General features: G+C 37.4%; 1 protein-coding gene across 1 annotated transcript in view; it reads left to right on the top strand.

Annotated features, from left to right (window-relative positions):
- lrp6 (low density lipoprotein receptor-related protein 6) overlaps window positions 1–23,447 on the top strand; it is a 176,339-nt gene that overhangs the window by 56,808 nt on the left and 96,084 nt on the right. Inside the window, exon 3 of the mRNA XM_060839837.1 lies at window positions 18,756–18,953. Coding sequence (XP_060695820.1) covers window positions 18,756–18,953 — 198 coding nt within the window. The remainder of the gene's footprint in view (window positions 1–18,755; window positions 18,954–23,447) is intronic.

Below are 23,447 nucleotides of genomic sequence, written 5' to 3'. Positions count from 1 at the left end.
TGAAGCTGCACGCCAAGGTCTTTTTGTTCAGCAACGCTCCTGAGGACCTTATAGACTTAATGGTAAGTCCTGCTAAGATTTGCTTTCCCAAAATGCAGCACTCTCATTTATCTGAATTAAACTCCATCTGCCACTTCTCAGCCCATTGACCCATCTGGTCAATATCCTGTTGTAATCTGAGGTAACCTTCTTCACTGTCCACTACACCTCCAATTTTGGTGTCATCAGGAAACTTACTAACTATACCTCTTATGCTCCCGTTTTGTTAGAATTTTAACTAATATTTGCTTTCCAATGTGATTTTGAAAATTTAAAACACAATGGGGAATATTCTAGATCTATTTAAGGACTGGTTACAAATCTTTGGTGGTTGTTCATGATGAACAAAGGAGAGGGAAGGAAATGAGAGAGCAAGAGAATATTTAATTACAGCAGACTGAAAATTGGTTATCTGGTACCTTTGGGATATCTTCTGGTGGTTCGGCATGACGGGAAAGCTGAAACTAAATGAATCAAAAAGACAAACTGAATGTAACCTTTATTTGGAGGCGCAATAGGGAAAATGAAACCATGAGTGGTTCTCTTGTGAGGCTTCTAGAAGGCCATTGGAGAAGAGCTGTGTGTATTCCTGCATAGATTTATTAATTGGATGAAAATAGTCCTAACTCGTCTGGTTTGTGTCTCTGAATTTGTGATAAAATCCTTTGCAGCAAGCATCTCCCAAGGAGAAGCAAAGTCTTCGAAAAATATTATGAAGAAAACTGCTAATTGTATCTTACCTTATGGGGAGTCTTTTAGAATTCTAGATTGAAGTGTTTTGTCCAATATGAAAAATATGTATTTAATTAGCTCGCATAGTTAATGTAGTTAAACCTACCAAAGTGCTTCATAGGCACATGCTGAAACAAAATTTGTTGCCAAACCACAAAGAGATAGTGATGCTAGTGAGTGAGAGATTGGTCAAAGATGTTGGTATTAAGGAGTGCCTTAAAGGAGTGCAGAGAACTGATCAGGTTTAGGGAGGGGCTTTGTAGAAAAACTGGTCATGTGATTGACAAAGTAGTCATTAGTAAATACCTTGAGCCACTGTAACTAGCAACATGGAATGTAGTTGGAGAGCACGTTCCAGGTTTTTGACCCGAGCACAGGCCCTTCACAACCAAGGGAGGTGAGCACGTGAAATCAGTAATTGGAAAAGAAGCCAGAATTGGAGTAGTATCTTGGAGGATTATTGGGCTAGCGGAGCTTAGAGATCAGGTGGGACAAAGCAATGGAGGATTCAAAAACAAGGGTATGCATTTCAAAAGCAGCAAGTTGCTTAATGGCTGTCAATGGAGATTGGTGAGCATTAGCTGCTGGTAAATAAGACTTGGTATGACTTGAATTTAATATGCAGTAGAATTTTGGGTGAGCTTGCATTCATAAATTTGCAGGTTGACAGCTTGGCCACACTGTGTGTTAGAGGAGAAGTAGCATAGAGTTGGTGTAGTGGTTTTACTGTTGGTATAATAATCCAGATATCCAGATGATGATTTTGGTGACCTGTGTTCAAATCCCACTCTGAGAGATGGTGGCATTTGAATTTTAACAAGAAAAACCGGCTCAAAGGTCCAAATGGTCTGCTCCAGTTTGTATTTTCTGTTTTTTTTCTAGTAGTGAGTCTTATTTAACAACAGCATTGTGAATTTCAACAGTTGATGAACAGAAGCGGGGTTAGAACGAAGTGTGAACTTGCTAAGTATTGAGATGGAAAAGGGCACCTTGGTGATGGCATGGAAATGTAATCAGAAACTCATCTCTGAATCAAATGCACCATCATGATTGAATGGTCTGGTTCAGCCACAAACAATAATATGCAGATAGATGGAGTTGGTGACTTGGGAACGGACTTTATTGCAGGTTCTGAAGATAATGGTTTTGAAGAAGACATTTCTATTCATCTGAAAATCCATATTTAAAAAGTAGAATAAACATAAAGTGCTGGAGAAGCCTAACAGAGAGAAGTGGAGATCACATAATTTAAAAAATAATGTAGTTTAGCAGTGCATTAGATTTCTGAAGAATAAAGTACAGATACCGAAGAGATTAGATTAGATTAGATTACTTAGTGTGGAAACAGGCCCTTCGGCCCAACAAGTCCACATCGACCCGCCACCCATCCATACCCCTACATTTGCCCCTTATCTAACACTACGGGCAATTTAGCATGGCCAATTCACCTGGCCCGCACATCTTTGTGACTGTGGGAGGGAACCGGAGCACCTGGAGGAAACCCCCGCAGACGCGGGGAGAACGTGCAAACTCCACACAGTCAGTCGCCTGAGGTGGGAATTGAACCCGGGTCTCTGGCGCTGTGAGGCAGCAGTGCTAATCACTGCCAGACGATTTTTTTTCCCCCGATCCCTTTTTTATTTGAAGGTTCAATATAAATGCAAGATCTAGTTGTGGCTGTGAACACTTTGAACTATCTGAAACTATTCTGCCATTAAATATCAACTTTTACATCAGTTTTTGTATCAAATTTGATGCAAAGCATTTTTGGACTTCTCATCCTTAACATGAAAAGGATTCTGTTCTTTTTAATTTCTTCTTTTTTTCCCACCATACCATCGTATAACTTAACATCTAATAAGTGAAAGCAAAACACAAGCTTGTTCCTTTAGCTAATAACACTTTCCTCCAACCACTGACTGACTTCCACAAGCATTTGTAGTTGGAATGTTTGCTTAGGAAGAGGTTATGAAAGAAAACAGGGATTTGTTCTCATACTGCATTAAATATGCAAAGTTTCAGATTTACACCAACTCTGAGTTTGAATGCCACAATTCGGACGCTGATACCTAAACTGGCTCATTAATGAAGTGGAAACCAAAGATCTACTCTTGGGGTGTTGTGCTTCTGTACTCTGTTGACTAGATAGAAACAAAAATAAAGATTGCTGAAAACAGAACAGATCTGGCAAGAGTTGTGAAGAGCAATCACAGTTCATTCTTCATGTGTTATACCTCTGCTTAGATCCGGGTTTAGTACTTCAAAGGGTAAAAGCAAAGTGCTGGAGAGACTGAGCAGATCTGGAAGCGATTTTGCGGAGAAAAACAAAGTTAAGGTTTTGGAACAAGGAAGAGTCACATTTGAATTGGAAACATTAATGTTGCTTCTCTCTTCACAGATGCTGCCAGACTTTATTGATTTCCTGTAGCACTTTCTACTCGTTTATTTCAGATCTCTAGCATCTACAGTACTTTTGTTTTTACTTGAAGGATGAATCTGTATTCTCTTTGCAACTCTGCCTGATCCGCTGAAGTTAGCCGTATATGCTTGATTCCCAGAATCTGCAATATATTGCAGTTTGGTGTCGTGGTAGATACTATTTTGAGTTAACTATAACTACAGCAATGGTGCAAAGCAAAACCACTTTGTACTGATGCTGTAATTATAATGATAATGCAGCTCTTGTGTGCTATTAAATTTCCTTTTGATGTAAGTAGTATGGTTTAACCATCTGAAAAGTAAAATTTGGATTGCTGTGAAGCTAGATTTTGCTTGTTGCTGTCTTAAAAAGTAATGAACTGTAGTATTCTGTGATGTGGCACTTATTTCAAACAATGTGGCTAGAATCTGTTAGTAAGTCTTTTTTTCATATTGTGTGTTTCAAGGTTTGCCAAAAATGGCTCAAAACCTTTTTTGCGTTCAAAAAGAGAAAAAATGCCAGCAAGATGTTAAGATAACGTGTACCATGTTGGCAGTAAATTTTTGGCTTAGTGTGTGTCAGCAGCATGTGCCCCACACTTGGAATTCCACATTACAGCTTGTCAAACTATTCTTCATAAAATAGTCCCATTTGGTTTCTGCAGAACATGTGTGCTTTTGGATGGCTCTCTTTGGGTCTGCCTTCAGTCTAGAGGAATGTTACTTCAGTAGCTACAAAGCCTAGCGTGAATGTTTTAAAGTGCTTTTGAGAGGAGGGGGGAGAAAAGCTAGGTTATCGGAGCCAAAGATTTAATCATTTGTAACGCTTACTCTTTTTTTCCTATAATTAATCAAAACCGTTTGACTTGAAAGCGTCGAAAAGAATCGCGATGTTGCAGATAGCTGAAATCCTGCTGTCAAATTCTGAACCAGAGTTTCAAGTTTTAGTGGGGTTTTTTTGCCCTTTATTAACGAGAACAATATACCAATTGGGTGTGGTGGACCTTTTCCATTTGTTCTAGTCATAGAGATGAGCAGCACAGAAACAGATCCTTTAGTTCAACTTGTCCATGCTGACCAGGTTTCCCAAACTATGCTAATCCCATTTGCCTGCAATGTTGTAATTGTACCTGCATCTACAATTTCCTCTGGTAGTTCATTCTGCATACGAACCACCCTGTGTGTGAAAATGTTGCCCCTCAAGTCCTTTAAAATCTTTCCTCTCTCTCCTTAAACCTGTGCCTTCTAGTTTTGGACTCCCCTACCCTGGGGAAACAATCTTGGTTATTCACCCTGTCCATGCCCCTCATGATCTTATAAATCTCCACAGGGTCACCCCTCAGCCTCCAATGCTCCAGAGCAAAGAACCGCAGCCTACCAGCTTCTCCCTGTAGCTCAAACACTCCAGCCCTGGCAACGTCCTTGTAAATTTTGTCTGAACCCTTTCAAGTTTCACAACATGGTGCAGAATTAATACATTTGGCATACCCCTCTCCTTGTCCCTTCTGTGGACTCGCTGGATATTTACTTTGCTTCTATTTAGCTGCTTGTGTCTCTCTGAAATGGTCAACACCTGTCAGATTGCAAGGGAGTCCTGAATGAAGATTTTTCACCCTGACCCAAAATAAATTGCACTAACAATTTGAAGTAGATTGCTGGTTTACTGCTACACTTTAGGCTCTTTTCGAGCAGCAATTACATACTTGATGGAAGTTAATTAGTAACATCTAAATTACTTCTAGTAAAAGAAACATTGCAGTCAACAGAAAGAGGAGATTTCAATCAGTAACGCCATCAATGTGTATCACAAATGCCAGATGACATGATGACACCACCAAGTCTCTAACTAATTCTAGATATAATGCAATGTGCTCTGTGGATTTTTGGATATAGTATGTCTTTTGGCTTGGTTAGCATTTGTTACTATCCTTATTTGAGTAGCTGGCTTTGATTGTGCAGAATGGGATAGATTTCAGTGATCTATCACATACTCTCTGTCACATTATCTTCACTCTGAAGCTGGGATTCTCTCTCCGGAAGGATGGTATGCTGGTCATTCCTGCTGAATTTGTCATGGTTGGATGTATCTGTGACAGGCAGAGGGTAAGGATGAGGTCCAGTACCCTCTTTGGTTCTTGCACCACCTACCATTTACCTTGTCCAGCAGTTATTTCTTATAAGACTTTATCAGCTAGGTCAGCAGAGGTGCTGCTGAGCCTGATGGACATCGACGTCTTCCCCTGGGAATGCAATACCGACTTCAGTGCTTCCTCCAGCTGTGTTTAATGTGGAGTTTTTATTAAAAAATTAATTTCCAGATGAAGGCATCGCTGTCTAAGCCAGTATTTATTGCCCATCCCTAGTTAAGAGTAACCTATAGGCTAGACCAAGTAAGGATGGCAGTCTCCTTCCCGAAAGGACAGTATCAGTAAAACCCATCAGGTTCACTAATCAACATTGGATTCATGGTCATTGTTAGATTCTTAATTCCAAATGACTTAAATTCAAATTTCACCACCTGCTGTGGTAAGATTCAAGCCTGGGTCACCAGAACATTACCTAGGTCTCTGGATTAACAGTCAAGCAATAATACCACTTATCTGTTCCCCATACTGGTTATCAACTAATGGAAATGGAGAGGGTATGTGGTAATTAACAGAATGTTTTTGTGCTTAAGTTTGACCTCATGTCACTTACCTCCTGGGTTATGGAGTCAATGTTGAGGATTCTTGAGGCAACTCCCTCATGACTGTATACCATTGTGCCATCACCTCTGCTGGATCTGTTCTGCTAATAGACAGGATGTAACCAGACCAGGGACATGACATGTAAGGTATGAATCTGTGAGAATGCAGCTTGACTAGGAGAAAGTATGGACTGTAGATGCTGGAGAGTCCGAGTTGACAAGGGTGACGCTGGAAAAACACCGCAGGTCAGGCAGCATCCAAGAAGCAGGAGAGTTGACATTTCGGGCATAAGCCTGTGCTGCGCTTTTCCAGCTCTACTATTTTCAACTGCTGTTTGACTAGTCTTAGTGAGACAGCTCTCCTAATTTTGGCACTAACTCCCATATGTTTGAAATGAGTACTTTGCATAAACTCTGAATTTGCTGTTGTTATTTCTGGTACTTGGATTGATGCCAAGTAATGATTTTTTTTTGAGATGTCTTAATGGTTTTGCTACATTTCTGAGGAGAGTTGAGAGGCAGCCACATTGTTGTGCATCTGGAACCACCTGTGTGCCAGGCCAGGTAATAGCAGCAGGACGGCTTCCCAGATGTGTTTTTACAATAACACCAATGGTTTTATAGTCATCAATGATTTTTGTATTGAATTCAACTTTCACCTCCTGTCATTGTGGGATTTAAACCCATGTCCAGAGAACATTACCTGGGACTCTGGAATGCTTATTCATCACAACAGCCACCATGCTAACTCTTCTTCACATGTAAAACACTTGGTTTGTGAGATTAATAGTGCAGAATAATATATATCTTTGTGTTAATTTTTCTGTCTTCCTGAAAATGACCTTTCTTTTGGCATAGTTCAATGGGTACCATAAGCTTCATTGATATGTTGATGTGAGAGTTTAAGCAGGAGTTTTTAGAAGTCTCACAATTGACAGGACTCATAGCCTTACTGCATGACAACATATGGATTTATTTTTGTTCACTGATGTCTTTAGCTCATGGCTACTGAGGACAGTTCCAGCAGATGAATACACTATCCTGAAGCTTTTCACCTGCAATGTTGCTCTACTCCTTTAATAATCTCAATAAAATAAAATCCTTGAGAGCTTCCTTATTAGTTCAATCATGTAAAGCAGATGATTCCAAGTCCTAATAGTCTGTTCAGTCAGTTGAGGTCCTTCAGATACCTGAGCTTATCATTCTGACCTCTTGAACATCCCAATCGCAATCTTGCGCCTTCAGTTGCATCAGCCTAGAGCTCTCTGTTCTTTTTTATATCCCCTTCTTCTAAGAAGCCATTTATAACCTATCTCTTTGACCACACTTTAGATCACCTGTGCTACTATCTCTTTGTGATTCCGCGTCATATTCTAGTTTATCATGCTCTTGTGATGCACTGGGAAATGTATTATATTTAAGATGTTATATAAGTGAAATTGTTGAGAGGTTTAATCTCCTTACCTGAAAATATCACTGAGATGTTTGTGACAAAAGATAAACTGAATTCAGTTTATGAATTCCAGTTAAATTAATGTTTTGTAGGTGAGTACGAGCTATTAATTTAGAGATTATTTGTTTGTCTAACTAACCCAAGTGTTATGAGAAATGCCAATCCCTGCCACTAAAAATTTGTTTTGATAATCTTTGGATTATGCACCATATACAGTCTTTCCTTGCGAACTATGTGAGGCTATCTAGAGCCAAAGATTAACAAAGGTTTCAGTGACATAGCATAAGGTGGGGAGACCAATTTACCCAATCAGTCAGATGTTTAAATTTATTGAGGATCAATTTATATTGCACTTAGAGCAATAAGTGTATTTTGAGTATCTGCCAATTCAAATAATTGCAAATACATCTTTAGTTCACTTGGTCCATGCCTGCTAATTTTATTTTTATTTCTCCCACTGATACTAATGAGCATGTAGAATATTTTCATGGTAGAATGGCCAAGGTGCTCATTACTAAGCAGCTCAAATGAGCAGAAGAGGGTCAGATTTTAGAGCTTTCTTTAATCCTGAGTAATATTGCCACATTGATATTATGTGAATTTGAATCAATTTATGCTAATACAAAGGGTTGTTGTTATGGAGTAGTATGTTCCTAATTCTGAGCTAGGAGGCCTGGATTCAGGTCCCACCTGCTCCAGAGATGTGCATTAGCACCTCTGAACAGGTTGATTAGAAATATTTAAACTGATGCAAATGAAATCACATAGCTACCTGTAATAAATGTTTGCTTTCTCTATTTGAGGAAGGTTCCAACCAGTTGCATTATCTCCATAAGTTCAGTAAATATTGAAACTTCAAGACTGCTTATTCTGAAAATTGATTGTGGAGAATTAAGCATGATTATCCTCTTCTGAAATATAGTACATTGAAGATGGGCTGTGCTATTTCTTTTCAGCTGAAAATTTCTGAAATTCCAGATCGCACCGATCCTACTTGTATTGTTTGACATTTAATGTGTTCTTTTGAAATCCTTTCCCTCTTGATGCGTTAAGTATTATGTATGGTAGTGCATGATTGTCATAAGTATATGATTTACATGTTAAACCAGGATGCCATTCTTCCATTGTTCAAATGAAAGGCCATCAAAGTACAACATTAACTCTGTTTCTCTCCATAGATGCTGTCTTCCAACTATGTTTTTCCAACTTCATTGGTTCTTATTTCAGGTTTCTAGCATCTGCAGTAATTTGCTTTTGTATTCTTCCACTGTGCTGATTCTTAAAGTTCATATTGATAAATTAGTGTCTTTCAGGGGCAGTTTTCCTCTGAGGACATTTGATGGCCCTGAAATTAAACTTAGTTCCAGGTGCCTGAGTGTTTTTTCAATTCCACAGCTGAAAAAGTGAATTGCAGCTTCAAGTGATGAATGACACAGACAATTCAGTTCAATTAGATCTACCATGAATATTAAATCCAGCCTGAAATATGAAAATTGAAAAAACTAATTTGATTCCTTCTCTGGAAAATTTAAACTGAAAATGATCAGTTTCACATATTATACGGAGAAGATTATTGCAAATGTTGTTGAAGAGAAAGATGTAGAACTTTACGATGTTTGAAATTGAGTTTGATTTTATCTTCATGTTTTTAAAAGGACATTAATTTGTTGCTCGTTGAGTTGGTCAGGTTATTCTAAATTTCCATTTAATGCTGGATCAAAACTTTCATGATGTAGTTTTTGAATTCCTTGCTTTTACACCAAATTCTTTGTTGCCTGCAGAAATTAATTTGCCCAGGGTGTTGGTTGAGTCAAGGAGTCCTTTCTACAGCTTTGCTATATCTCTCCGCCTGCCTAGTGCCTTTAACTCATGACAGAAAAGGTGCATTTATATTGCACCTTTTGTGATCTTCAATGTTTGAAAGGATTTTAGTCTCTTCAATACTTTTCAAATGTGGTCACTGTTGTCGTACTAACACCTTTTTGAATCTTAAGGGATTATAGACATTAAATTCATAGAGGTGGGAAACAAATATTGCAGAAGGATTAGAGAGGCTTAAATTTATTAGTTATAAAACCTTTCTCTAATTTGTACAATGTTAACCATGCTAAATTCATTTGAAGTGGGAAGAGAAGTAAAGTCTGTGGATGTTTATAGATAGCAAATATATGTTTGAATATTAAATGTACAACTTATTGTACCCATGTAACTGAGTTTACGAGTAGAATTTTACTTTATTAAAAAAACATATTATCAAGTTAGCACTTTTTATTGCCTATGCAATAAAATGTCTGACATCTGTCAGACATTGAAAGTAGTGCAAGTTTGATTGCAGTGTAAATTGGGAGAAATCCTATTGTTTGTGAACTGTATTAGATGTAATGACCAAGGCATGCATCCAGTGAGACCAGATGACTGTCTCGAACTATCGAACGACAGTTGTTGTCATGTACACAGTAGGAATTTGTTCCGTTTTTGGTTCAGCAGACATCCCATTTTGACTAATACAAGTAAGCCCTTGGGCAGTAAGCTAATTTTCTGCTTGTGACTCCATACGACATTACCATGTGTTTGTCAGCAATGGATCCATTCCCACTTTTTCCGTCAATAGCGCATGAATTGTAGGGGAGCAGAAACTATATGCTGTGTGTTTCTTCTATTCCTGGCCAGATTAATCACTGCAGCCCAGATTTAGAATTGCCTGCATATTCTTGCTGCTGATCCCCTGTGGCTGTCCATGTTGATTTGTGTTTCCAGTGTACATCAGCAGGGTTTGCAATGCCTTCCCAAAGGTGACAGCTTGTCATTCATATTGACTGTTGCTGAACCATCACTGAGACTCTAGAATGCCTCAAGGTTTTCACTGATTTAATTGACAGCTCACAACATCCTGGTGAAGCTTAGCTGTTACATTCCCTACCTTTGTAATTACTTAATTTATGGAACTGAAAAAAAAATCATGTAAACTGAGTTACATGCTTGCACAGTTTCCTTTAGGTCAGAATGCTGATCATTCTTTTTCAAACCTCAGTTCAAAGACTGCAGTAGTGGTATCAATACGAAAGTGAATATCTCATGCTTAGTGAACTTGCATGTTCTGGATCACCAATGAATGAATTTTTCAGATCATCTGTACGGATAAACTTCATTTTTGCCAAATTATGTTTGTAACATAGCAACTATAAATTTTGTTTTTGCAAAATAAATCTTGAGGTAAATATTGCAGAATGACTTCCAATGAGCTGTATTTCTGTCGGGGGGGGACAAGATCAAATCTTTAAAAATTCAGAATTTTCCTACTCCTGGCACTTCTGACATCCTTGAATGTTTGAGTGAGCCGACATAATAATCTATTAACAGTATTATCTCAGAGCTGGGCAAGTCTGGTAATAATCTCACCAAAATGATTAATTACAGTGGCTGGGTAAATGGAAAAAGCCTCTGGGATTGGAACATGCTTTGCAATTATGTTTTTTTTTAAAAGTTGGATATTGGAAGTTTCACATCCACTAAAGTGGGCAGTGTTTTTCCCCTTTTATAAGGGGGCATCTGAGAGAAGAATGTTTTCTTATGTTTCCTGTGATGTTTGTTCAAAATTATTTTCATGCGGTTTGCATCTGTTTCTACTGAATAATCTGAATGACTATGTCACAAATGCCTGGAATGGAAACATTACTGAACAAGAACATGCTTCAGAATATAAAATTCTGCACCACAAAAGGAGACATGTTTGTGCCAGCCCTCTGAAAGCTTCTGCCGAGAGAATAAAAAGTCTTCTATTTCTGAATTGCCTTTCATGAGCACCAAACATCTCAAAGCACTTTACAAGCAATAGAATATATCTGAAGTGTAGCCACTGTTGGAATGTGGGAACAATGATGGGCAATTTGCACACAGCAGGCTCCCACGAGCATTAATGTGGTGACTCGTTTTTATGATATTGATTGATAGCTTAATATTGGTAAAGACTCTTGCCCTGCTCTTCAAAATAGTAAAGGGATTTTTATACCCCAGAGTGGAAAGGAACATTGATTTAAAATCTTGTACAAAAGATGACATCTGTCCACCAGTGCAGCATTACTTCAGTGTTACCCTTTGGTGTCACCCTTCAATTTTGTGCATAACTCCTGGAGTGGTACTTGAACTCTCAACGCACCAATTTGGAGGCAAGAGTGCTCCTATCTGAGCCTTGCTTATATCACAGGATGATGCTTGCCTCCAACTCCATCACTTCCGCACAGTACTTGGATTTTTTTTTATTATTTCCAAATATTTCTGTACTTGCCTTACTACACTTTTTTTCTGTTTGTCTGTTCAACCAAGTTTGGGTCTTTTTTTTATTTCATATAATCAAACTAAATACCAGATTGACCAGCCCATTGTGTCCAAGTTGACATTTGGAAAGAGCGAAAGTACCAGTCCCTATCCTTTGCTGTTTGTCCTTAAACCTGTTCATTTTATACCTTTCAAGTCTTGATCAAATTTCATTCAGATTCTATTAAATCAATTTTTGTGTTTCAAGTATTGCATTCTAGATCAACAGAATAATACACAGTGCAAAGAAAAATGATTTCCTCATATTGACTCTGCTTCTTTCACCAACTATCCGAAATTTATATTCCCAACTTTGCCATTTAAAATGTTGATTTTACTAATTTTTGCAACTAGTTATGGTCTTCAATGGAGTGCAGACAACATGCTTACTGACTTTCAAAGGGTGGTGAAGGCAGATTCAGTAACAGTATTCAAAAGAGAATTAAATAAGTATTTCGTGAATACTTAAAGTGAAATACTTAGAGGGCCATGAGAAAGCACTCCGGAATAGAATTTATTGGATAGCTCTATTATAAAGCTAACATAGACAAAATGGGCTGACTGGCCTCCTCCATGACGCATCATTCTGTGATTATATGAAATGGCTGTCCCAACATTGATACTTAGGGAACAATGGGTTAGCTTAGTTGCCTGGATGGCTGGACACTCTGAAACTGAGGTTACCATGAAGTTCTCTACCTTTCCCCTTGACATGCAGTGACCCTTGGGTTAAACACTATCAGTTTTGTCTCTCTAATGAGAGCCATGATGTGGAGGTACTGGTGTTAGACTCGGGTGGACACGGTCAGGTGAAGTGACGGAGGAGCTGCCTTCTGAAAGCATGTGATTTCAAATAAATCTGTTGGACTATAACCTTTTGTTGTGTGACTTCTGACTTTCTCCTCTGGATCTATGGTGACTTTACATTTTACTTAGGCAACATACTTGCTGCACTCCAGTCTAAAAATATCTTTTCATCATAGTCTTCTGCTCTTCAAGCAATTTTGTATTCCTCCAGTTAGCATACATTTTAATATTATGTACTTACCTAAGGCTTATCAGAACTAATGGTTTTTGTAATCTGCCTAATTCAGCAAATCAATTAATTCATTATTTCTCTATTGTTAGGCACAGTTGGCTTTAAATGTGTGCAGTCAGACCTTAAATTACTTGTTACTAAGAAAAGTACACAGGAACAGGCCCTTTGGCCCATCAAGCCTGCACTAACATATTAAACCTCTTGCCTGCACATGGTCCATATATCTGTATTCATGTATCTGTTAAGATGCTCTTAAATGTTGATATTGTATTTGCTTCTGTCACCACCTCTGCAGCGCATTCCAGGCACTTACCACCCACTCTGTAAACAAAACTTGCTTCTCACATCTTGTTTACACTTTTCCCCCTCTATGTCCCCTTGTAATTGATATTTCTACCCTGGGAAAAAGACTTTAATTATCAATTCTAACCATGCCTCTCATAATTTTGTAATCTTCTCTCAGGTCACCACTCAGCCTTTGACATACGAGTGAAAATACACCAAGTTTATCCAATTTCTCTGCATTCCTAAGACCCTCCAAACCAGGCAACATCCTGTTAAACCATTTATGTACTCTCTCCAAAACCTCCACTAACAAAAAGTTGATGTGGTGACCAGAACTGTACGCAATATTCAAAATGTGGCCTTTATACAGTTGCAGCATGACTTGCCAATCTGTGCCCCAGTTGATGAATCCAAGTATGCAATATGCTGCCTTGATCACCTTATCCACGTATATTGCCGTTTTTGGGGAACTGTGGGACCCGTACACCTAGGTCTCCCAATATTAATGCTTCTAAGGATTCTGCAGTCATAGTATACTCTCCTCTTGCATTAGACCTTCTAAAATGCATCACTTCATATTTGCCGAAACTAAATTGGATGTGCCATTTCACTGCCCAAATCTTCACCCTGTCTATCTCCTGCTGTATCCTCTGGCAATCCTTCTCACCATCTGCAGTTCCCCCAATCTTTCTGTCATCAGCAAAGTTACTAATCGGATCACATTCTCCTCCAAATTATTAATATATATTAGAAATAACAGGGTCCCAACACTGATTCCTGCAGATCACCAGTGGTCACAGATCTCCAGTTCTACATAATTTTCTTTCTACCCTTTTAAGTTTTATTGCTTTCCTGCAGGGTGTCACAGTGAAGTAATAATTTAGTATTTTCATGTTTTGAAATTTTGCTGTTGCTCTTACCTGATGAGTGAAGTTAAGGATTTTTGTACACACAATGATTAAATATTGAAACTCTTCTACAATGGGTTGAAAGTTAATAGTGGTGTTAATTGTGGTCAGTCATTTTTACATTTTGAAGTTGTGATAAATGTTTGTTAATCAAATTCACGAAGCATAATTGGATAAAGACAGAAGTATGTAGTTCGATCACAGATCAGCCATGTTCTTATTGAATTGCAGTAAAGGCTCAAGGGCTAAATGACTTATTTCTGTTGCCTGGATTCTTCTGCTGCCTTATGGCATATGGAGTTTACTTCTGTCTCAAAAGGTAGAGCTGCTAGACATGACTGAGCTCAAGGCTCAAAACTCAGTCTGCCATTTAATAAGATCATAGATCATGGCTACTGTAATTGTGGCCTCCACCTGCTTTTTCATACTTAACCCAATGTCCTTTTTGACTCCCTTGTTCATCCGGAATCTAGCCACCTCTGTCGTCTTCACAATGTTTCTCGAAAAGACAGTTCCCCAGAACACAATCTCTTGGGAGGAAACTTTCTCCTCCTCTCCCTCTTAAATGGAAAACCCCATTTCTGTTTAACTGTGTTGCCTAGTTCTAGTTTTTTTCCCACAAGGAGATTCTGTCCTGTTGAGTTCCTTCAGGATCATATGCTTCAAGACGATCCTGTCTCATTCTTCTATACTCCAACGGATGTAGACCTAAACTGTCTAAACTTTGCCCATGAGATAGTTCACTCATACCAGGAATCAGTCAAGGGTGCCTTCTTTGCATTGCTTTTAATGCAATTGTGTTCTTAAATATGGTCAAAACTGAGCACAGCACTCTAGAAATTGCCTCACCAAAGCCCAGTATGACTGGAGCAAATCCTACCCAATTTTAGTTTTTGTAAAGGGAACAAAACACATAATCATTCGTTTACCTTTCTAATCACTTGCAATACCTGCATACTAACGTTTTAAGATTTGGGTTCCCCGATATCCAGATTCCCCTGAAATTCTGAATTCTAATATCACTTTCCATTTAAAAAAGTATACTACTTTTCTATTCTTCCCGGCAAGAGGAAAGGTTGGAATTTCTGTCATTATATTCTATTTGCATCCCTTGTAGACTCCCAGTTGCAAGAACTTTGGATGGAAAATCAGCTTGGATAGTGCCACAGTGAGTCCAGTGGAGCTAATTGAGATGAGGAGTTTAACTGACAGTTGAAATATGGTTGTCTATTCTGCGTTTACTGTTTAAAGTGAAATTCTACCTAATGATTATGTCGCCTGTTTTCTGCCACTGGTTTTCCACTATCTTCCATGTTGGAACTTTATATATATTTTTATCTCCCCGCATTTTCAGTGTGGAAACTTTGCAAATTTTGCGTGAAACAAAAAATTGAAAATTTTGGAACAACTCAAAGTAGCATCACTGGAGAAAATGGAGTTACTAATGATTTGACTGTAGATCCTTAAAGTCTTCTGTTATCCATTGTTTGGCTGAATTTTCCCCGTTGGGCTAAATGATGTTTGTACAGCCATAAAAACAGCAGTTTTCACTTTCTTTTCAATGCCTTTTTTCTAAACTGTTTACAGATTATTAGCCTTTGCAGGGAATAAGTATTTCTGGCTCTTGGTTTCTTCCCGTTCACCTTGACCTTTCATTTTACCCATTCCTTTAAATAGTTTCATTTATCCAAGCATTCTAGTTCTACTAATGAAACTACTTCAGCACTTTTTTTTTCTCTTTCAGTATTTTGACTAACCTCTATATTACTCTAATATAATTTTATATTTTTGATTGATTTCCAGCATTCTTCTTGAATTCCATGACTAGAGAAAATATTTAAGATGCTCAACACTCATGTAAAATAGACAAGTCATGGGTCTGCCAGTACTAGGAAAATTTGAGGCGATCAATTTAAAATAAGTAGCACAATATAAACTGGTCTTTAAAAGTATTTATTTATGTAATCCTTGATTTCCATAACTTCTGATCGGAAATAATGCATTTTTTTTTCTTCATGTTTTATCCTATTTTTTCCCTTTTTAATTGAAATGCACTGTTGGTTACTTCAGGTGTTGGGAATTGTCCCCCAGTTACTGGAAAAACCTATAAAAATTAGTTTTATTGTTATTCCAACAAATTCATTCTGTATTGCTGATAATTCACTTCAACCAACACCACATCTTTGGTTTGAATTTAAAACAAACCCTGCAGATTCCGTGATATGATTATAAAAGCAGAAATGCAGGCAAATCTCAGATTGAGCAGCATCTACAGAGAGAGAGGCACAATTAACATTTTAGCTCAACGATCTTTTATCAGAGTTCTTACTTCATTGAAATACAAATGCACAATCCTTTATCTGAAATGCTTGGGACCAGCTGTTTTTCGGAATTCAGAATTTTTCGAATTTCAGAATAATTGACAGTTTGATGGTGAAATTTATAAAACTCCTACCGGACGTGCAGACTCACTATGTAAAACTAGCCTTGAGACTGAATTGAGGCTTATCAGTGGTGGGCCACAACCCCCACATCGCATCTGGGTGACATGCCTTGAGTGGGTGTTGACTTGGGTTAACTGTTTGCACGCCAAATAACCTTGTTAATGAAAAAAAGTCACAAAGTCCTTTGGACTTTGGAGCTTTTCTGATTTTTGGGATTTAGAATAAAGGGTTGTCTACCTGTACTAACTGTTTCTCTCTTTACAAGTGCCATCAGAATGAATAAACCTGAATAGATTTCTAATGAAGTAAGCATTGGTTGCAAAACTTCTGCTGACCACATTAGGGAGACTTTAGAAAATGAACAACTTGTATTTTTACAATATCTGTATCATGGATTCATGTTGTTACAGAATAATTTATAGTCAATGAATTACTCCTGATGTGCAGTATGTAGATTAATATGGCAGACTGACTCCATACTGCAAGGTCCCATAAACAGTGCATGAATGGATAGGCAATTAATGGTGCTTTTGGAATATTATAAGAAAGATATTAGCTATTAAAGAACTTTTATTGCTTTGAGAACTGACGTAGTTTCATTTTAATGCCCATAATAGTGGGCAGACTGATTATCCCCTTTGTTTATTAGCTCGTCTGAAAGTAGTCCTGGTTACTAGACCTATGTTATTTGATGTCAATTCTGCAACCCCACGTCACCCTACATATCATGCCCAGTTTTTTGATTGCCTCACCCCTGTCTTTTTCTTTAATCTTTCCCAACTCTCCACTCAGTCAGTAGCCACACGGACATATTTACATTGCTCTTCCTTTCTCCCATCCTTCCCTTTTTGCCAGTGAAAATCAAAATGAGCTGGTTAGATATCTCCTTCTACAAGAAGATCTTTGCTTGGCCTTCATATTACCTGTGACCTGTCAGCGTAAGCTTGGTTACTGTCTTATTCCTGTTGTTAAAATACCGAACTGCTGTCTTGGTCAATGAATGACCACAACATCTATGAAAGTATCTTTATCATAAGACTGTTGATGCTGAAAAGCAGCATTGCTCTCCCTACTACTGAATGCCTAACATCATGCAGCAGCCTTTGAACTGCGTTGAGAACTGTTTTATTGACAAGTGTTTAATTTTATTACCTACATTGTATATTGTGACAGGCTATCATCAGGCAACTGAAATATTGTAAACAGTCATAGAATGATAAATTATATCACATACAAACTGTGCATGCTAATTTAGTTGTTCTGAGAGATTTTTATTTAGGGGTCCTGTAGCAATCTGTTTTGTTAAATTCAAAACGTTATCTGTAAGCAACTATGCAAACCAATGGATGTCTATTGAATCATTGGTTTCAATAAGAAGTTGTTAGTTTGCAGTAACTAACAACTTTTTTTTGCAGCTTATTTGAGGAACAAATCTTAAAATATTATTATTTATATAAGGTGCTTTTAATCATTTGAAATTATATAATAGTAAAATGTTGTGTTTGTTTATTTTCTTTAAAAAACTTGGTCATGGAATGTCTGTTGAAGCACCATTTGCTATAATAGCAATGTGAATTTATTAGAGTACCTTGCAAATAAATATGTCTTAGAGGGTCTTAAGTTCTGGATAATGAAATACTAACTGGAGTTGGCCATATTTTGTAAAGCTATTAAATGTATGTAAGATGCTATAGAATGTATCATACATATATAAATTATTTTATTTTGTGTACATAGAAAAATATAATTTGGCAATTGGAAGCTAATGGTCATCTTCATATTAGATTCTGGCAATAGCATGCATGATTTTAGTCCTTCATCTCTGTGAGGTATCATGTTTGAAGTTTATATTCATTTTTTTTGAGCACATTCCATTTCGTTTTTTTGCTAAGTATTAAAGTTATCAAATAGCATGTTGAATACTTATGGTTTGCTTTTGCCTGTAAAACTTGAAATGATGTACAGCAGTCTAACTAATGACAAACTGGGCCCTGAATCATCCTGTAAACAAAGTAGCATGGTCCATTTAACTTTTTCATAAAACATTAATAAAAATGGTTTGAAAATTATTACTGTTTTAACAGTAGTAGTTTGTCCATTCTCTGGCAAAAATTCAGTCACACATATATACTTTAATCAGCTTAGATAATTACAACAGTTATATGTTGATCAGTTGACCAAAGTCAAATTATTTATTTCATTACATTCTTTAAAGAAAGCATGATGATTTAATACCCAAGCTGCTGCCATCCCCACCCCAGGTAAATTGTTCTTTTCTATGAAGGAAATATTGTCACTAATTCTGCCAGTCATCATGAGGTTGAATTATTTACTCATTTGCTGTCAACTAGTTAATCCTAAGCACAAAAGTAGAAGCCTCTTTCAGAATAATGAAGCACCTTGTCTAATTGCTTTGTTTTTTGAAAACAAATTCTAGGTATATATATTGGACAGACTGGGGAGAAGTGCCAAAGATTGAACGAGCTGGAATGGATGGTACAACACGATCGATTATAATTGACAGTAACATTTATTGGCCAAATGGACTGACATTGGATTATGAAGAAGAGAAATTATATTGGGCAGATGCTAAACTGAGCTTCATTCACCGATCAAACTTTGATGGAAGCTTGCGGTAAGTCTTTTCAAAGAGAAATGTTTCAAAAGGCGGAATGGCCAACTCCTGCTTCAATGCTGTCTATGTTGAATTAAGTTCTATATTTGGAAAACTTCCATATCCAATTATGAGGCCTAATAGTTGGAGATACTATGACATACCTTTTGAAGAATGCCGTTTAGCAGTTGGAACTCTGTTTAGTGCTAGAAAACTGATCACAAGAGAAGTGACACTGTAAAATAGAAGAGTAAACCGTTAGAACTACAGGCTGAGAAGCACCAGGGCTCTGCTGACTTCATCCTAGGGTCTTTATAAACAAAAGTGATGCTTGGCATTATTAATGCATTGATTTTTAATTTTCCAAAGTCACTTTTGATTTGTGGATGGTCCCAATGGATTTGAAGATGTAGAATGTAACTACTTTTCTTGGGGGGAATAAGGGGGGAGGAAGATCCCAGGAAACCATGGTCCATTTATCCTAACATCTGTCAAAGGGATAATGTTAGAAGCTATTATTAAGAAGTTAAAGGTGAGCAATTTAGGTAACTTTAAGTTTGTCAGGGAGTCAACATTTTTTTGTGAAAGTAACTATGTTTGACTAGTCCACTGGAGTTGTTTGAGGAGGTAATGTGCTCTGGAAAAAGAACTGGTATTTGTGCTTGGATTTCCAGAAGGCATTTGATAAGGTGCCACCAAGTTCATAGTGAAGGGGAAAGCATACTGGCTTGAGTAGAATATATTTGTAGCTACAAGGAAATAGACAGATGGCAGACATGGATTTTTCTTTTTGGTTAACAATATTTAAAGAGTGGTGGGATTGGTGCTGAGACCTTTAAAAGTTTCGCAATTTATATGAACAACTTGGATAAAGGCACAGGAATGATGACTGTCAAATATGTTAATGTCACAAAGATAGGTATTAAAGGAAGTTATGAAGAGAACACTTGGAAGTATGTGAGTGGGCAAAGCAGTGGCAAAGAGCATACAATGTGGGAAATATGAAATTATCAATTTTAGTAGAAGGAATGCACAATTATGACATTTAATGGTGAGAGATTGCAGAGGCCTGAAATTTAGAGACACCTGTGTGCGCTCATTCATGAATTGCAAAAGGTTAGTGTGCAGACACAGCAAATAATTAGGAAATTTAATAGAATACTATCAATTGTGGCAAAGGGAATTGCATACAAAAGTAGCAATGTTATGCCTGAGTTAAACAGTGCACTGGTGAGACCACATCTGTAGTATTGGTCACTTTATTTTATGGAAGAATGTAAATGTGTTGGAGGCAGTTCAGAGAAGTTTTACCAGGTTCAGTACTGGAATGACCAGATTGGACAGACTAGCCTTGTATCCATTGGACTTTGGAAGAGTGAGGGGCAACTTGATTGAAATGTAAGATCCTGGGTGGCTTCGACAAGATAGCTGTGGAGAGTTGCGAGTGAAGTCGGTTATGAATCTTAGGAACTCTCTCTTCCTGAAAAGGGATTGGAAGAGTTCTTGAACATTTTTAAGACAGAAGTGGATAGTTTATCGTGAAGCAAAGGGGTGAAAGATGATCAGAGGTAGTTGGGAATGCAGGTTTGAGTTACAACTAGATCAGTTGTGATCTTCTTGAGGCAGGCTGGAATCGTGACTGGCCTACTGTTGTTCCTATTTCGTGTGATTGTAAGTATATGTGACAGTGCAGGCATGAATGTGACCACGGAAGAGGCAAATGGTTGGGTCTAATACAATCCTATCTGGATCTGTTAATGGCCACCTTAGTCCTAATAAGTTTATTCAGCATGAAGGCAGTTGAATCCTGAGATTGAACCAAGAGTCTTTAGATTTTCAGTCTAATACTTTCTACGCTGATCTATTTCAGCTTTCAGTGCCCAACAGTCAGTTGATAATCAATACTTATCACCAGTTTATCCTTAACCATAACAATATAAATGACATCTTAACGAACTATAAGTCAAAAAGTTATATACAGTAATTGTGTGAATAGGGCTTTTGTTTTACCAGTATGTAAAAGCAAGGATTTGTGTTCTAGTTGCCCCTCATGCTATTTTTTTTATTTTTTTTAAAGCTACTGTTAAAATTTCAAATAAGTCATTTTAATGACTACAGAGTAAAAGATCTAGCTGTATGATGTAAGTGTGAGGCGTTGAAATTAATCACCTGGGAAGCCCTATGCCAGGTATCTGTTTGCAACCTGTTTTGTTTTAGAATGGTCAAGTGATGTATTCAGCTAAAATAGTGCTTTATTTGATGTAAGTGATGACTCTTGTGCCGAGTTGTTCCATAGAGCTGTTCTCTCATAATTAATGCTGAACCCAGGATCAAAGTTGGAATTTGGGCTAATTTACATTAATTTTAAAGCATACTTCTGTTAAATACCAATTTTCTGTATATCAAGGAAGATTTCTTTTGAATCCTCTGGTATGTTTTCCGTAATTGTGCAAGCTGCCTACTTTGGATGGAGCCGCATGGAAATTATGCAGATCTTTTCCAAAATGGAATGGTTGTGGCTAACTTTAGTGCTCATCTGGCATCTGAAAGTCATTTTGTGCATATGTATTCATATGGTTTGAGGAAGTCTCATTCTGTCATTTTGCTTTTTAGTTTTTAATAGATTGGTGGAGGTGATCTTCAATTTCCATTGCATTTTTCATATTTCAACTTGAGATTTGAAGTTCAAAATAGGTTAGAGCTGTATGGTTATATTATTTAAAAAGTGAAGGTCTTTGTTTTTAATTGTCTTAATTCTGGAATAAACACTTTTTTCCTAGCCTTTTTTCAAGTATGCATATATTACAACAAAATTTAATAGGAAATATGTTGTAATTCTTCCAAGTACAGCGATCACTACTGTGTTGCTGCTCTTGCATCTTTTTTTTGCCCTGCATAGGAACTCTGCATCTCTGGCCCTAAGTGCAGGTGCCATAGGCTTCAGGAACATGCAGCATACCTTTTTAAACTGTATCCTCAGGTTATCGAGTTATTGGGAGAAACTAAGCCACTTGCCTTTTTACAACTAACTGCTGTATTTGTATATAGTAACTAAAATTAAAGGTCTCAAAATCTCATTGATTTGTCCTTTACATTGCTTTCCAATCTGTATTCATTGTTATATCATCTGAAATCATAGGCAAAAAAAACTGTTTAAAAAATGTCTTTGGTGACTCCTGGATGACTCTTAATGTATTGCAACTGATGAAGTACTTCTAAGATGCCACCATGTTTGTGTTGTAGCCAAATTTAACATGATATTGAAAAAAATGTTCATTTGTGAGCCTGCCTAAGCAAGATCTGGATTTATTACACTTTTTAAATCGTCTACTTACTGAAAATGCAACCACTTCTGAATGATCTGAAGACTTTGAAGTTTATTCATGAAGGAGTAACTATAAAAATAATCTAATCCTAGTGATTTACGTATTTAAACATATGCTGTGCGCTGAATGTCTTTTTGTAGGGTATACTTTTCCTTTTAACCAGCAGCCCACATCCTCAGTCAGAAACATTGTAACCAAGTTATTTTAAGGGTATGGAACGGGGAAGAGTGAACGATTAGGGAAGAGCAGTTACGTGCCCTATTGGTACAGTGAGCCAAGTGGGCGCTTTGTGAGCTTTATGATCTCAGCATAACCAAGACTAGCATCGACATGGATTTGGAATGGCAGGAAGAGGAAGCTACTCACAGACATTGTATACAAGACAAGGAAACTGAAACATAGGATTACAGAAGGATTCTAAACTATTTTCAAACTAAAATGTCTGAAATGCTCAGCATATTGGACTGCATCAATGGAAAATACGTAAGTTTCGAGTTGATAAATATACAACCATAATTAGAAGAAAGTTAGCCCCTCGAGTTCAGCTCCTCTGCCATTTGTTAAGACCATGTCTGATTTGATTGTGACTTAAATGCTGCTTTGCTGGCAATCCCCTATACTCTTACACTCTGATCAACAAGGGAGTCAATCTAAATCCACCTTAACGATATTCAATGACCCTGCCTCCACTACTGTGTTGAGAAAGACAATTCCACAGATTAATGACACTCAGAATTTTATTTTCTCATCTCTAAGTATAGGAGACCATTTATTTTTAATACTTTGTCCTCTAGTTTTAATCTGTAAAGAAAAACATTCTCTCATCATCCACCCTCTAAAGTGCCCTAAGAACATTGATATGTTTCAAAAAGATTCCCTTTCATTCACCTAAACTCAAGTAAATACTTGTATAACATATCTCACAAAGTAATACCTACCCAATCCAAGGAATCAGTTGTGATCCTTGTCTAACTGCCTCTAATGCTATTATATCTTTCTCTTAAATAAGGACACCAAACCTATACACAATATTTCAGTTGTGGTCTACCCTGTACAGCTGTCACTGCCTCAGCACAGCCACAGGCTGACATGAGGTTGAAAAGTCCATCGGAAAACTAGGAACCAACAAGGCTGCAGGTGCAGATGGAATCTTCATGGAAATATGATAGTGAAGCACTCAGTACAATTA

Source organism: Hemiscyllium ocellatum, chromosome 19, assembly GCF_020745735.1.
Source record: "Hemiscyllium ocellatum isolate sHemOce1 chromosome 19, sHemOce1.pat.X.cur, whole genome shotgun sequence".
Lineage (NCBI taxonomy): Eukaryota > Metazoa > Chordata > Chondrichthyes > Orectolobiformes > Hemiscylliidae > Hemiscyllium > Hemiscyllium ocellatum.
The sequence above is the reverse complement of the archived record's forward strand: the minus strand, read 5'-3'. Positions and strand labels throughout refer to the sequence as shown.